At 42.9% G+C, this 15,848-nt stretch overlaps 1 protein-coding gene across 2 annotated transcripts in view; it reads right to left on the bottom strand.

Moving 5' to 3' along the window:
- The window catches only part of CLPTM1 (CLPTM1 regulator of GABA type A receptor forward trafficking), a 54,969-nt gene that overhangs the window by 21,410 nt on the left and 17,711 nt on the right, over positions 1-15,848 (bottom strand). For both annotated transcript variants that reach the window (XM_062512470.1, XM_062512471.1), the window contains 4 exons: positions 12,171-12,256; positions 10,733-10,853; positions 4,170-4,414; positions 2,596-2,689 (listed from right to left, as the gene is read on the bottom strand). In XM_062512470.1, the coding sequence (XP_062368454.1) occupies positions 2,596-2,689; positions 4,170-4,414; positions 10,733-10,853; positions 12,171-12,256 (546 nt within the window). The remainder of the gene's footprint in view (positions 1-2,595; positions 2,690-4,169; positions 4,415-10,732; positions 10,854-12,170; positions 12,257-15,848) is intronic.

The following is a 15,848-nucleotide window of genomic DNA, read 5'->3' as shown; positions in this document are numbered from 1 at the left end:
AACGGGAATGGGAATGGGAATGGGGAATGGGAATGGGGATGGGAACGGGAATGGGAATGGGAATGGGAACGGGAATGGGAACGGGAATGGGAATGGGAATGGGAACGGGAATGGGAATGGGAATGGGGATGGGAATGGGAATGGGAACGGGAATGGGAATGGGAATGGGAACGGGAATGGGAACGGGAATGGGAATGGGAATGGGGAATGGGAATGGGGATGGGAACGGGAATGGGAATGGGAATGGGAACGGGAATGGGAACGGGAATGGGAATGGGAATGGGGATGGGAATGGGAATGGGAACGGGAATGGGAATGGGAACGGGAATGGGAACGGGAATGGGAATGGGAATGGGAACAGGAATGGGAATGGGAATGGGAATGGGAATGGGAACGGGAATGGGAACGGGAACGGGAACGGGAATGGGAACGGGAATGGGAACGGGAACGGGAACGGGAATGGGAATGGGAACGGGAATGGGAACGGGAACGGGAACGGGAACGGGAATGGGAACGGGAATGGGAACAGGAATGGGAACGGGAATGGGAACGGGGACGGGAACGGGAATGGGAATGGGAACGGGAATGGGAATGGGAATGGGAACGGGAATGGGAACGGGAATGGGAACGGGAATGGGGATGGGGATGGGAACGGGAATGGGAACGGGAATGGGAACGGGAATGGGAAAAAACCGGGAAATTACGTGGGGAAAAAAACGGGAATTCCATGGGAAAAAAAACGGGAATTCCATGAGGGAAAAAAAAAACCGGGAATTTTGTGGGAAGAAACCAAGAATTCTGTGGGAAAAAAAACGGGAATTCCGTGGGAAAAAAAAAAACGGGAATTCCGGGAGGGGGGGGAGGGGGGGGGAAGAGAACCATCCAGGAATTCGGTGTGGGGAGAAAAACGGGAATTCCGCGGGAAAAAAATGGGAATTCTGTGGGAAAAAACCACCCGGGAATTCCATGGCAAAAATATGGGAATTCCATGGGGAAAAAATTGGGAAATTCCGTGGGAAAAAAATGGGAATTCCGTGGGAAAAATCCACCCGGGAATTCCGTGGGAAAAAAATGGGAATTCCGTGGGGAAAAAAATGGGAATTCCGTGGGAAAAATCCACCCGGGAATTCCGTGTGGGGGAAAAAACCACCCGGGAATTCCATGGGAAAAAAATGGGAATTCCGTGGGAAAAAAACGGGAATTCTGTGGGAAAAAAACCACCCAGGAATTCCGTGGGAAAAAAACATGAATTCCGTGGGAAAAAAAAATGGGAATTCCGTGGGGAAAAAACACCCGGGAATTCCATGGGAAAAACCTGGGAATTCCATGAGGGAAAAAAAAACGGGAATTCCGTGGGAAAAAAAACCACCCGGGAATTCCGTGGGAATTTTGGAAATTTGGGAACCTTTGGGAATTTCTGGGAATTCTTGGGAATTCTTGGGAGCATTTGGGAACATTCCTCGGAATCTTTGGGAATTCCTGGAAAATGTTGGGAATTCCTGGCAATCTTTGGGAAAAGTTGGGAATTTCCGGGAATCTTTTTGGAGAATTCTTGGGAATCTTTTGGGAATTTTTCCGGGAATCTTTTGGGGATTTCTTGGGAATCTTTTTGGGAATTTTTCCGGGAATCTTTTTGGGAATGTTTTGGGAATTTCTTGGGAATCTTTTGGGATTTTTTCCGGGAATCTTTTTGGGAATCTTTTGGGAATTTTTCCGGGAATATTTTGGGAATTTTTCCGGGAATCTTTTTGGGAATCTTTTGGGAATTTCTTGGGAATCTTTTTGGGAATCTTTTGGGAATCTTTTAGGGATTTTTTCCGGGAATATTTTGGGAATTTCTTGGGAATCATTTGGGAATTTCTTGGGAATATTTTGGGAATTTTTCTGGGAATCTTTTTGGGAATGTTTTGGGAATTTCTTGGGAATCTTTTGGGATTTTTTCCAGGAATCTTTTTTGGGAATTTCTTGGGAATCTTTTTGGGAATTTTTCCGGGAATCTTTTTGGGAATGTTTTGGGAATTTCTTGGGAATCTTTTTGGGATTTTTTTCCGGGAATCTTTTTTGGGAATGTTTTGGGAATTTCTTGGGAATCTTTTTGGGATTTTTTTGTGGGAATCTTTTTGGGAATGTTTTGGGAATTTCTTGGGAATCTTTTGGGATTTTTTCCGGGAATCTTTTTGGGAATGTTTTGGGAATTTCTTGGGAATCTTTTTGGGATTTTTTCTGGGAATCTTTTTGGGAATGTTTTGGGAATTTCTTGGGAATCTTTTGGGATTTTTTCCGGGAATCTTTTTGGGAATGTTTTGGGAATTTCTTGGGAATCTTTTTGGGAATTTTTCCGGGAATCTTTTGGGAATCTTTTGGGGATTTTTTCCGGGAATCTTTTTGGGAATCTTTTGGGGATTTTTTCCGGGAATCTTTTTGGGAATGTTTTGGGAATTTCTTGGGAATCTTTTTGGGATTTTTTTCCGGGAATCTTTTTTGGGAATCTTTTGGGAATTTCTTGGGAATCCTTTGGGAATTTCTTTGGAATATTTTGGGAATTTTTCCGGGAATGTTTTGGGGATTTCTTGGGAATCTTTTGGGAAGCGTCACCGTTTTTGAAGGCGAGGAACTCGAAGACGCTGTGCACGATGGAGACGACGATGGTGAGAGCCAGCAGGTAGGGGTTGGTCTCCAGGAGAGCCACCTGGGAAAAGAAAAGGGAAAAAAAAAATGGGAAAAGAAAACGGGAATTAGGGAGAGCGGGAAGGGGAGGGGGGGAAAAAAACGGGGGGAAAAACGGGGGGGAAATGGGGGAAAAATCAATAAAAAAATGGAGAAGAAAAACTGAGAAAAATCAGGGGAAAAATCGAGAAAAATCAGGGAAAAATCAAGAGAAATTGAGAAAAATCAGGGGAAAATGAGGGGGAAAATCTGGAAAAATCATGGAAAAATCAGGGAAAATCAGGGAAAAATCATGGAAAAATCTGGGAAAATAAAGGAAAAATCAGGGAAAAAAATCAAGGAAAAACCATGGAGAAATCAGGGAAAAATCAGGGAAAAATCATGGAGAAATCAGGGAAAAATCAGGGAAAAATCTAGAAAAATCGGGAAAATCTAGAAAATGCAGGGAAAATCAGGGAAAAATCAAGGAAAAATCCAGAAAAATCAGGGGAAATTGGGAAAAATCATGGAAAAATCATGGAAAAATCAGGGAAAAAATCAGGGAAAAATCAGGGAAAAATCAGGGAAAAATCAAGGAAAAATCAGGGAAAAATCAGGGAAAATTGGAAAAAATCATGGAAAAATCAAGGAAAAATCAGGGAAAAATCAAGGAAAAATCATGGAAAAATCAAGGAAAGATCAGGAGAAATTGGGAAAAATCATGGAAAAATCATGGAGAAATCAAGGAAAAATCCAGAAAAATCAGGGGAAATTGGGAAAAATCATGGAAAAATCAGGGAAAAATCAAGGAAAATCAGGGAAAAATCAGGGAAAAATCAGGGAAAAATCATGGAAAAATCAGGGGAAAATCGAGGCAAAATTGGGAAAAAATCATGGAAAAATCAGGGAAAAATCAAGGCAAAATCATGGAAAATCAAGGAAAAATCAGGGGAAATTGGGAAAAATCAGGGAAAAATCATGGAAAAATCAGGGGAAATTGGGAAAAATCAGGGGAAAATCAAGGAAAAATCAGGGGAAATTGGGAAAAATCAGGGGAAATTGGGAAAAATCAGGGAAAAATCAGGGAAAAATCAGGGAAAAATCATGGAAAAATCAAGAAAAAATCAGGGAAAATCAGGGAAAAATCAGGGAAAATCAGGGAAAAATCAGGGGAAATTGGGAAAAAATCATGGAAAAATCAAGGAAAAATCAGGGGAAATTGGGAAAAATCAGGGAAAGATCAGGGAAAAATCAGGGAAAAATCAAGGAAACATCAGGGAAAATTGGGAAAAATCATGGAAAAATCAAGGAAAAATCAGGGAAAATCATGGAAAAATCAAGGAAAAATCAGGGAAAATCAGGGAAAAATCAGGGAAAATCATGCAAAATCATGGAAAAATCAAGGAAAAATCAGGGGACATTGGGAAAAATCAGGGAAAAATCATGGAAAAATCATGGAAACCCGAGGTGGGCGGGGTACAACCACTCGAGAGGTGGAGGTCGGGGTCGGGGTCGGGGTCAACCTTGACGGAATCCTGCTCCTCGTCGGATTGCTCGTAGAGATCCTCGCCCAGGAAGTTCCAGGGCGAGCGCGAGCTCTGCGCGGCGTAGAGCTGCCAGCGCCACAGCGACAGCGGGCAGAAGGACAGGCGGAACGGCAGGCGCCGCACGCTCTCGTTGATGGGGAAATAATCGCGCTGCAGGTTCCAGTAATCGTTGAAGTAGAGGATGGGGAAATAGTCCCCGCTCAGAGCGTCGAACTTCACGTCTGAGGAGAAACGGGGGGAGAGGGGGGGGGGGGAGCGGAAGGAGTTGGCGAATTTAAATGGGTTGGGGGTTGGGGGTTGGTTTTTTTAGGATGGAAGGCGTCAGTGATGGGGATGGAGAAGGTAAGAAGGGGATAAAGCGGTGGGAAAGGGGGGAGTTCATAAATAATGGGATAAATCCATGAATGAGGGGATAAATCCATTAATGAGGGGATAAATCCATGAATGAGGGGATAAATTCATGAATGAGGGGATAAATCCATGAATGAGGGGATAAATCCATGAATGAGGGGATAAATCCATGAATGAGGGGATAAATCCATGAATGAGGGGATAAATCCATGAATGAGGGGATAAATCCATCAATGAGGGAATAAATCCATCAATGAGGGGATAAATCCATGAATGAGGGGATAAATTCATGAATGAGGGGATAAATCCATGAATGAGGGGATAAATCCATGAATGAGGGGATAAATTCATGAATGAGGGGATAAATCCATGAATGAGGGGATAAATCCATTAACGATGGAACAAAAACCCATTAACGATGGGATAAACTCATTAATGATGGGATAAACTCATTAACGATGGGACAAACTCATTAATGATGGGATAAACTCATTAACGATGGGACAAACTCATTAATGATGGGATAAACTCATTAACGATGGGACAAACTCATTAACGATTGGACAAACTCATTAACGATGGGACAAACTCATTAATGATGGGATAAACTCATTAATGATGGGATAAACTCATTAATGATGGGATAAACTCATTAACGATGGGACAAACTCATTAACGATGGGACAAACTCATTAACGATGGGACAAACTCATTAATGATGGGATAAACTCATTAACAATGGGACAAACTCATTAACGATGGGATAAACTCATTAATGATGGGACAAACTCATTAACGATGGGACAAACTCATTAACGACGGGACAAACTCATTAACGATTGGACAAACTCATTAACGATGGGATAAACCCATTAACGATGGGATAAACTCATTAACGATGGGACAAACTCATTAAGGATGGGACAAACTCATTAACGATGGGACAAACTCATTAACGATGGGACAAACTCATTAACGATGGGACAAACTCATTAACGATTGGACAAACTCATTAACGGTGGGACAAACTCATTAACGATGGGACAAACTCATTAACGATGGGACAAACTCATTAACGATTGGACAAACTCATTAACGACGGGACAAACTCATTAACGATGGGACAAACTCATTAACGATGGGATAAACTCATTAACGATTGGACAAACTCATTAACGATGGGACAAACTCATTAACGACGGGACAAACTCATTAACGATTGGACAAACTCATTAACGATGGGATAAACTCATTAACGATTGGATAAACTCATTAACGATGGGACAAACTCATTAACGATGGGACAAACTCATTAAGGATGGGACAAACTCATTAACGATGGGACAAACTCATTAAGGATGGGATAAACTCATTAACGATTGGATAAACTCATTAACGATGGGACAAACTCATTAACGATGGGACAAACTCATTAATGATGGGATAAACTCATTAACGATGGGACAAACTCATTAATGATGGGACAAACTCATTAATGATGGGATAAACTCATTAACGATGGGACAAACTCATTAATGATGGGATAAACTCATTAACGATGGGATAAACTCATTAATGATGGGACAAACTCATTAAGGATGGGACAAACTCATTAATGATGGGATAAACTCATTAATGATGGGATAAACTCATTAATGATGGGATAAACTCATTAACGATGGGACAAACTCATTAATGATGGGACAAACTCATTAATGATGGGATAAACTCATTAACGATGGGACAAACTCATTAATGATGGGATAAACTCATTAACGATGGGATAAACTCATTAATGATGGGACAAACTCATTAAGGATGGGACAAACTCATTAACGATGGGATAAACTCATTAACGATGGGATAAACTCATTAATGATGGGACAAACTCATTAAGGATGGGACAAACTCATTAATGATGGGATAAACTCATTAACGATGGGACAAACTCATTAATGATGGGACAAACTCATTAATGATGGGATAAACTCATTAACGATGGGATAAACTCATTAACGATGGGATAAACTCATTAACGATGGGATAAACCCATTAACGATGGGACAAACTCATTAACGATTGGACAAACTCATTAACGATGGGATAAACTCATTAACGATGGGACAAACTCATTGGGAACGGGGCTAAACTCATCAAGGATGGAATAAATTAATTAATGAGAGAATAAATTCATTAACGACGTGATAAACTCATTAGTGATGGGATTAATTCATTAACGATGGGATAAATAAATTAATGACGGAATAAATTCATTAATGACGGAATAAATTAATTAATGACGGGATACACCCATTAACGATGGATAAATTCATTAACGATGGGATAAATTCATTAACAATGGGATAAATTCATTAATGACGGAATAAATTCATTAATGACGGAATAAATTAATTAATGACGGGATACACCCATTAACGATGGATAAATTCATTAACGATGGGATAAATTCATTAACGATGGGATAAATAAATTAATGACGGAATAAATTCATTAATGACAAAATAAATTAATTAATGATGGGATACACCCATTAATTATGGATAAACTCATTAATAAGGGGATAAATAAATTAATGACGGAATAAATTCATTAATGACGGAATAAATTAATTAACAAGAGATAAACCCATTAACGATGGCATAAATCAATTAAAGACAGAATAAATTCATTAATGACGGGATAAACTCATTAACGATGGGATAAATCCATTAATGATTGGATCAATGATGGACTGGGACGAACTGGGACGAACTGGGACAAACTGGGACGAACTGGGAACGACCCCAAATCTGCCCCGTTTTTTATGGGATTTTTTCCGTTTTTTTCTGGGAATTTTTCGTTTTTTCCGGGAATTTTTTGGGAAAACTCGGAATTCTGGCTGCTCACACTGATCCAGGGGCAGGGGGGGGGACACTGAACTGGGACGAACTGGGACGAACTGGGATAAACTGGGAACGACCCCAAACCTGCCCCGTTTTTTATGGGATTTTTTTTGTTTTTTCGGGGAATTTTTACGTTTTTTCTGGGAATTTTTTGGGAAAACTCGGAATTCCGGCTGCTCACACTGATCCAGGGGCAGGGGCGACACTGAACTGGGACAAACTGGGAGAAACTGGGAAGAACTGGGATCGACCCCAAATCTGCCCCGTTTTTTATGGGATTTTTTTCGTTTTTTCGGGGAATTTTTCGTTTTTTCCGGGAATTCTTTGGGAAAACTCGGAATTCCGGCTGCTCACACTGATCCAGGGGCGGGGGGGGGGACACTGAACTGGGACGAACTGGGATAAACTGGGAACGACCCCAAACCTGCCCCGTTTTTTATGGGATTTTTTTTGTTTTTTTCTGGGAATTTTTCGTTTTTTCCGGGAATTTTTTGGGAAAACTCGGAATTCCGGCTGCTCACACTGATCCAGGGGCAGGGGGGGGACACTGAACTGGGACAAACTGGGAAGAACTGGGAACGACCCCAAATCTGCCCCGTTTTTTATGGGATTATTTTCGTTTTTTTCGGGGAATTTTTTGTTTTTTCCGGGAATTTTTTGGGAAAACTCGGAATTCCGGCTGCTCACACTGATCCAGGGGCGGGGGCGACACTGAACTGGGAAAAACTGGGACAAACTGGGAAGAACTGGGAACGACCCCAAATCTGCCCCGTTTTTTATGGGATTTTTTTTGTTTTTTCGGGGAATTTTTACGTTTTTTCTGGGAATTTTTTGGGAAAACTCGGAATTCTGGCTGCTCACACTGATCCAGGGGCAGGGGGGGGGACACTGAACTGGGACGAACTGGGACGAACTGGGATAAACTGGGCACGACCCCAAACCTGCCCCGTTTTTTATGGGATTTTTTTTGTTTTTTCAGGGAATTTTTCGTTTTTTTTTGGGAATTCTTTGGGAAAACTCGGAATTCTGGCTGCTCACACTGATCCAGGGGCAGGGGGGGGACACTGAACTGGGACAAACTGGGACAAACTGGGAAGAACTGGGAACGACCCCAAATCTGCCCCGTTTTTTTATGGGATTTTTTTCGTTTTTTTCTGGGAATTTTTCGTTTTTTCCGGGAATTTTTTGGGAAAACTCGGAATTCCGGCTGCTCACACTGATCCAGGGGCGGGGGGGGACACTGAACTGGGACGAACTGGGACAAACTGGGAAGAACTGGGAACGACCCCAAATCTGCCCCGTTTTTTATGGGATTTTTTTTGTTTTTTCGGGGAATTTTTCGTTTCTTCCGGGAATTCTTTGGGAAAACTCGGAATTCTGGCTGCTCACACTGATCCAGGGGCAGGGGGGGGACACTGAACTGGGACAAACTGGGAAGAACTGGGAACGACCCCAAATCTGCCCCGTTTTTTTATGGGATTTTTTTTGTTTTTTTCTGGGAATTTTTTGTTTTTTCCGGGAATTTTTTGGGAAAACTCGGAATTCCGGCTGCTCACACTGATCCAGGGGCAGGGGCGACACTGAACTGGGACGAACTGGGACAAACTGGGAAGAACTGGGAACGACCCCAAACCTGCCCCGTTTTTTATGGGATTATTTTCGTTTTTTTCTGGGAATTTTTCGTTTTTTCCGGGAATTCTTTGGGAAAACTCGGAATTCCGGCTGCTCACACTGATCCAGGGGCGGGGGGGGACACTGAACTGGGACAAACTGGGACAAACTGGGAAGAACTGGGAACGACCCCAAATCTCCCCCGTTCTGTATGGGATTTTTTTCGTTTTTTCGGGGAATTTTTCGTTTTTTCCGGGAATTCTTTGGGAAAACTCGGAATTCCGGCTGCTCACACTGATCCAGGGGCAGGGGCGACACTGAACTGGGACAAACTGGGACAAACTGGGAAGAACTGGGAACGACCCCAAATCTGCCCCGTTTTTTATGGGATTTTTTTTGTTTTTTCGGGGAATTTTTCGTTTCTTCCGGGAATTCTTTGGGAAAACTCGGAATTCTGGCTGCTCACACTGATCCAGGGGCAGGGGGGGGACACTGAACTGGGACAAACTGGGACAAACTGGGAAGAACTGGGAACGACCCCAAATCTGCCCCGTTTTTTTATGGGATTTTTTTCGTTTTTTTCTGGGAATTTTTCGTTTTTTCCGGGAATTTTTTGGGAAAACTCGGAATTCCGGCTGCTCACACTGATCCAGGGGCGGGGGGGGACACTGAACTGGGACGAACTGGGACAAACTGGGAAGAACTGGGAACGACCCCAAATCTGCCCCGTTTTTTATGGGATTTTTTTTGTTTTTTCGGGGAATTTTTCGTTTCTTCCGGGAATTCTTTGGGAAAACTCGGAATTCTGGCTGCTCACACTGATCCAGGGGCAGGGGGGGGACACTGAACTGGGACAAACTGGGAAGAACTGGGAACGACCCCAAATCTGCCCCGTTTTTTTATGGGATTTTTTTCGTTTTTTTCTGGGAATTTTTTGTTTTTTCCGGGAATTTTTTGGGAAAACTCGGAATTCCGGCTGCTCACACTGATCCAGGGGCAGGGGCGACACTGAACTGGGACGAACTGGGACAAACTGGGAAGAACTGGGAACGACCCCAAATCTGCCCCGTTTTTTTATGGGATTTTTTTTGTTTTTTCGGGGAATTTTTCGTTTTTTCCGGGAATTCTTTGGGAAAACTCGGAATTCCGGCTGCTCACACTGATCCAGGGGCAGGGGCGACACTGAACTGGGACAAACTGGGACAAACTGGGAAGAACTGGGAACGACCCCAAATCTGCCCCGTTTTTTATGGGATTTTTTTTGTTTTTTCGGGGAATTTTTCGTTTCTTCCGGGAATTCTTTGGGAAAACTCGGAATTCTGGCTGCTCACACTGATCCAGGGGCAGGGGGGGGACACTGAACTGGGACAAACTGGGAAGAACTGGGAACGACCCCAAATCTGCCCCGTTTTTTTATGGGATTTTTTTCGTTTTTTTCTGGGAATTTTTCGTTTTTTCCGGGAATTCTTTGGGAAAACTCGGAATTCCGGCTGCTCACACTGATCCAGGGGCGGGGGGGGGGACACTGAACTGGGACGAACTGGGACAAACTGGGAAGAACTGGGAACGACCCCAAATCTCCCCCGTTCTGTATGGGATTTTTTTTGTTTTTTCGGGGAATTTTTTGTTTTTTCCGGGAATTCTTTGGGAAAACTCGGAATTCCGGCTGCTCACACTGATCCAGGGGCGGGGGGACGCTGCCCCTGACCCAGGGGGTGTGGTCATCCACCATGTTGATGGTCAGGTTTGGGTGCCAGTGGGAAATGACCTCGACCGGTCCGAAATCTTCGGCCCTCTGGGAAAAAAAAAAAAAAAAATTAAAGAAAAAAAATATAAAAAAAAATTAAAAATCAGCCCAAAAAAAACCCAAAATAAGAATAAAATAATCTCCAAAAATCCTAAAATCAGAATAAAATAATCTCCAAAAATGCCAAAATAATCCCCCCAAAAAATCACCCCAAAAATCCCAAAATAAGAACAAAATAATCCCCAAAAATCCCAAAATAATCCCCAAAAAATCACCCCAAAAATCCCAAAATAAGAACAAAATAATCCCCAAAAAACCCAAAATAATCCCCAAAAAATCACCCCAAAAATCCCAAAATAAGAATAAAATAATCTCCAAAAAACCCAAAATAATCCCAAAAAGCCCTAAAAAAAAATCCCAAAAAAATTTTTAAAAACCCCAATTTTTAAAAAAAAAAATTCCTAAAAAATGCCCAAAAAAAATCCCCCAAAAAATCCCCAAAAATAAATTTTAAAAACCCCCAAAATTTTACTGAAATTTCCAAAAAAAAATTCCAAAAAAAATCCAAAAAAAATCCCAAAAATAAATTTTAAAAACCCCCAAAATTTTATTGAAATTTCCAAAAAATATCCAAAAAAATCCCCCCAAAAAATCCCCAAAAATAAATTTTAAAACCCCCCAAAATTTTATTGAAATTTCCAAAAAAATCCCCCCAAAATCCCCAAAAATAAATTTTAAAAACCCCCAAAATTTTATTGAAATTTCCAAAAAATTCCCCCAAAAATCCCCAAAAATAAATTTTAAAAACCCCCAAAATTTTATTGAAATTTCCAAAAAAAATTCCAAAAAAATCCCAAAAAAAATCCCCAAAAGTAAATTTTAAAAATCCCCAAAATTTTATTATAAATTCCCAAAAAATAATCCTAAAAAATCCCCCAAAAAATCCCCAAAAATAAATTTTAAAAATCCCCAAAATTTCATTTAAAATTCCAAAAAAAATTCCAAAAAAATCCCCCAAAAATCCCCAAAAATAAATTTTAAAAACCCCCAAAAGTTTATTAAAAATTCCAAAAAAAATTCCAAAAAATGCCCAAAAAAATCCCCAAAAATAAATTTAAAAAACCCCCAAAATTTTATTGAAATTTCCATAAAAATTCCAAAAAAAAAAATCCCCAAAAAATCCCCAATAATAAATTTTAAAAACCCCCAAAATTTTATTTTTTAAAATCCTAAAAAATTCCAAAAAAAAAAAAAAAAAATCCCCAAAAATACATTTTTAAAAACCCAAATTTTTTCCCAAAAAATTCCCAAAAAATTCCACCCCCCCCCCACCCCAAAAAAAAAAAAAAATCTGGGAATTCCCACCTTGATCATTTCGGGATCCGCTTCGGTCTCTCCCGTCAGGAGATTTTTGGTTTTCTGGAATCTTCTCCTTTTGTATTTATTGATCACTTTGGAAAAAATAAAAAAAAAAAAAAAGGGAAAATTGTGAAATTTTTTTTTTTTGGGAATTTTTTAGGAATTTTCCAGCTGTTTTTCCATTGGGAGAAACGACTGGAAAAATTCCAACTCAAAAAAAAAAAAAAAAAAAATTAAAATTCCCGGAATTCCCGTTGGAGTTTGGGAATAAAAAGCGGGAAAGGTTTGGGATCAGGGAGAGGGGGGGGAAAAAAAAATAAAATCAGGAATTTGGGGGAAAAAAAATTTGGGAATTTTAATTTGTAAAAGTGCTGGAATTCACGGAAGAATAAAAAAATGGGGATGACCCCAAAGGATTCGGGAATTTGGGAATTCCAGGTGGGAATTTGGGGCCGATGCCAAAGGATTCGGGATTTGGGAATTCCAGGTGGGAATTCGGGGCCGATCCTGACGGATTTGGGATTTGGGAATTTGGGAATTCCAGGTGGGAATTTGGGGCCGATCCTGATGGATTCGGGATTTTGGAATTTGGGAATTCCAGGTGGGAATTTGGGGCTGATCCCAAAGGATTTGGGAATTTGGGAATTCCAGGTGGGAATTTGGGAATTCCAGGCGGGAATTTGGGGCCGATCCCAAAGGATTTGGGATTTGGGAATTTGGGAATTCCAGTCGGGAATTCGGGGCCGATCCCGACGGATTCGGGATTTGGGAATTTGGGAATTCCAGGCGGGAATTCGGGGCTGTTCCCAAAGGATTTGGGGATTTGGGAATTCCAGGCGGGAAAATTTGGGGCTGATCCCAAAGGATTTGGGAATTTGGGAATTCCAGGTGGGAATTTGGGAATTCCAGGCGGGAATTTGGGGCCGATCCCAAAGGATTTGGGATTTGGGAATTTGGGAATTCCAGTCGGGAATTCGGGGCCGATCCCGACGGATTCGGGATTTGGGAATTTGGGAATTCCAGGCGGGAATTCGGGGCTGTTCCCAAAGGATTTGGGGATTTGGGAATTCCAGGCGGGAAAATTTGGGGCTGATCCCAAAGGATTTGGGAATTTGGGAATTCCAGGTGGGAATTTGGGGCCGATCCCGACGGATTTGGGAATTTGGGAATTCTAGGTGGGAATTTGGGGCCGATCCCAAAGGATTCGGGATTTGGGAATTCCAGGTGGGAATTCGGGGCCGATCCTGACGGATTTGGGATTTGGGAATTTGGGAATTCCAGGTGGGAATTTGGGGCCGATCCTGATGGATTCGGGATTTTGGAATTTGGGAATTCCAGGTGGGAATTTGGGGCTGATCCCAAAGGATTTGGGAATTTGGGAATTCCAGGTGGGAATTTGGGAATTTGGGAATTCCAGGCGGGAATTTGGGGCCGATCCCAAAGGATTTGGGAATTTGGGAATTCCAGGTGGGAATTTGGGGCCGATCCCAAAGGATTTGGGAATTTGGGAATTCCAGGTGGGAATTTGGGAATTTGGGAATTCCAGGCGGGAATTTGGGGCCGATCCCAAAGGATTTGGGAATTTGGGAATTCCAGGTGGGAATTTGGGGCCGATCCCAAAGGATTTGGGAATTTGGGAATTCCAGGTGGGAATTCGGGGCCGATCCCGACGGATTCGGGATTTGGGAATTTGGGAATTCCAGGCGGGAATTCGGGGCTGTTCCCAAAGGATTTGGGAATTTGGGAATTCCAGGTGGGAATTCGGGGCCGATCCTGACGGATTTGGGAATTTGGGAATTCCAGGTGGGAATTTGGGGCCGATCCTGATGGATTCGGGATTTTGGAATTTGGGAATTCCAGGTGGGAATTTGGGGCTGATCCCAAAGGATTTGGGAATTTGGGAATTCCAGGTGGGAATTTGGGAATTTGGGAATTCCAGGTGGGAATTTGGGGCCGATCCCGACGGATTCGGGATTTGGGAATTTAGGAATTCCAGGCGGGAATTCGGGGCCGATCCCAAAGGATTTGGGAATTCCAGGTGGGAATTTGGGGCTGATCCCAAAGGATTTGGGAATTTGGGAATTCCAGGTGGGAAAATTTGGGGCTGATCCCAAAGGATTTGGGAATTTGGGAATTCCAGGTGGGAAAATTTGGGGCTGATCCCAAATGATTTGGGAATTCCAGGTGGGAATTTGGGGCTGATCCTGACGGATTTGGGAATTTGGGAATTCCAGGCGGGAATCTGGGGCTGATCCCGACGGATTCGGGATTTGGGAATTTGGGAATTGCAGGTGGGAATTTGGGGCCGATCCCGACGGACTCGGGATTTGGGAATTTGGGAATTCCAGGTGGGAATTTGGGGCTGATCCCAAAGGATTTGGGAATTTGGGAATTCCAGGTGGGAAAATTTGGGGCTGATCCCAAATGATTTGGGAATTCCAGGTGGGAATTTGGGGCTGATCCCGACGGATTTGGGAATTTGGGAATTCCAGGCGGGAATCTGGGGCCGATCCTGATGGATTCGGGATTTTGGAATTTGGGAATTCCAGGTGGGAATTTGGGGCTGATCCCAAAGGATTTGGGAATTTGGGAATTCCAGGTGGGAATTCGGGGCCGATCCTGACGGATTTGGGAATTTGGGAATTCCAGGTGGGAATTTGGGGCCGATCCTGATGGATTCGGGATTTTGGAATTTGGGAATTCCAGGTGGGAATTTGGGGCTGATCCCAAAGGATTTGGGAATTTGGGAATTCCAGGTGGGAATTTGGGAATTTGGGAATTCCAGGTGGGAATTTGGGGCCGATCCTGATGGATTCGGGATTTTGGAATTTGGGAATTCCAGGTGGGAATTTGGGGCTGATCCCAAAGGATTTGGGAATTTGGGAATTCCAGGTGGGAATTTGGGAATTTGGGAATTCCAGGTGGGAATTTGGGGCCGATCCCGACGGATTCGGGATTTGGGAATTTAGGAATTCCAGGCGGGAATTTGGGGCTGATCCCAAAGGATTTGGGAATTCCAGGTGGGAATTTGGGGCCAATCCCAAAGGATTTGGGATTTGGGAATTTAGGAATTCCAGGCGGGAATTCGGGGCCGATCCCGACGGATTCGGGATTTGGGAATTTGGGAATTCCAGGTGGGAATTTGGGGCTGATCCCAAAGGATTTGGGAATTTGGGAATTCCAGGTGGGAAAATTTGGGGCTGATCCCAAATGATTTGGGAATTCCAGGTGGGAATTTGGGGCTGATCCCGACGGATTTGGGAATTTGGGAATTCCAGGCGGGAATCTGGGGCTGATCCCGACGGATTCGGGATTTGGGAATTTGGGAATTGCAGGTGGGAATTTGGGGGCCGATCCCGACGGACTCGGGATTTGGGAATTTGGGAATTCCAGGTGGGAATTTGGGGCTGATCCCAAAGGATTTGGGAATTTGGGAATTCCAGGTGGGAAAATTTGGGGCTGATCCCAAATGATTTGGGAATTCCAGGTGGGAATTTGGGGCTGATCCCGACGGATTTGGGAATTTGGGAATTCCAGGCGGGAATCTGGGGCTGATCCCGACGGATTCGGGATTTGGGAATTTGGGAATTGCAGGTGGGAATTTGGGGCCGATCCCGACGGACTCGGGATTTGGGAATTTGGGAATTCCAGGCGGGAATTCGGGGCTGTTCCCAAAGGATTTGG

Source organism: Cinclus cinclus, chromosome 37 (genome assembly GCF_963662255.1).
Source record: "Cinclus cinclus chromosome 37, bCinCin1.1, whole genome shotgun sequence".
In the NCBI taxonomy this organism is placed as follows: Eukaryota; Metazoa; Chordata; class Aves; order Passeriformes; family Cinclidae; genus Cinclus; species Cinclus cinclus.
The sequence above is the reverse complement of the archived record's forward strand: the minus strand, read 5'-3'. Positions and strand labels throughout refer to the sequence as shown.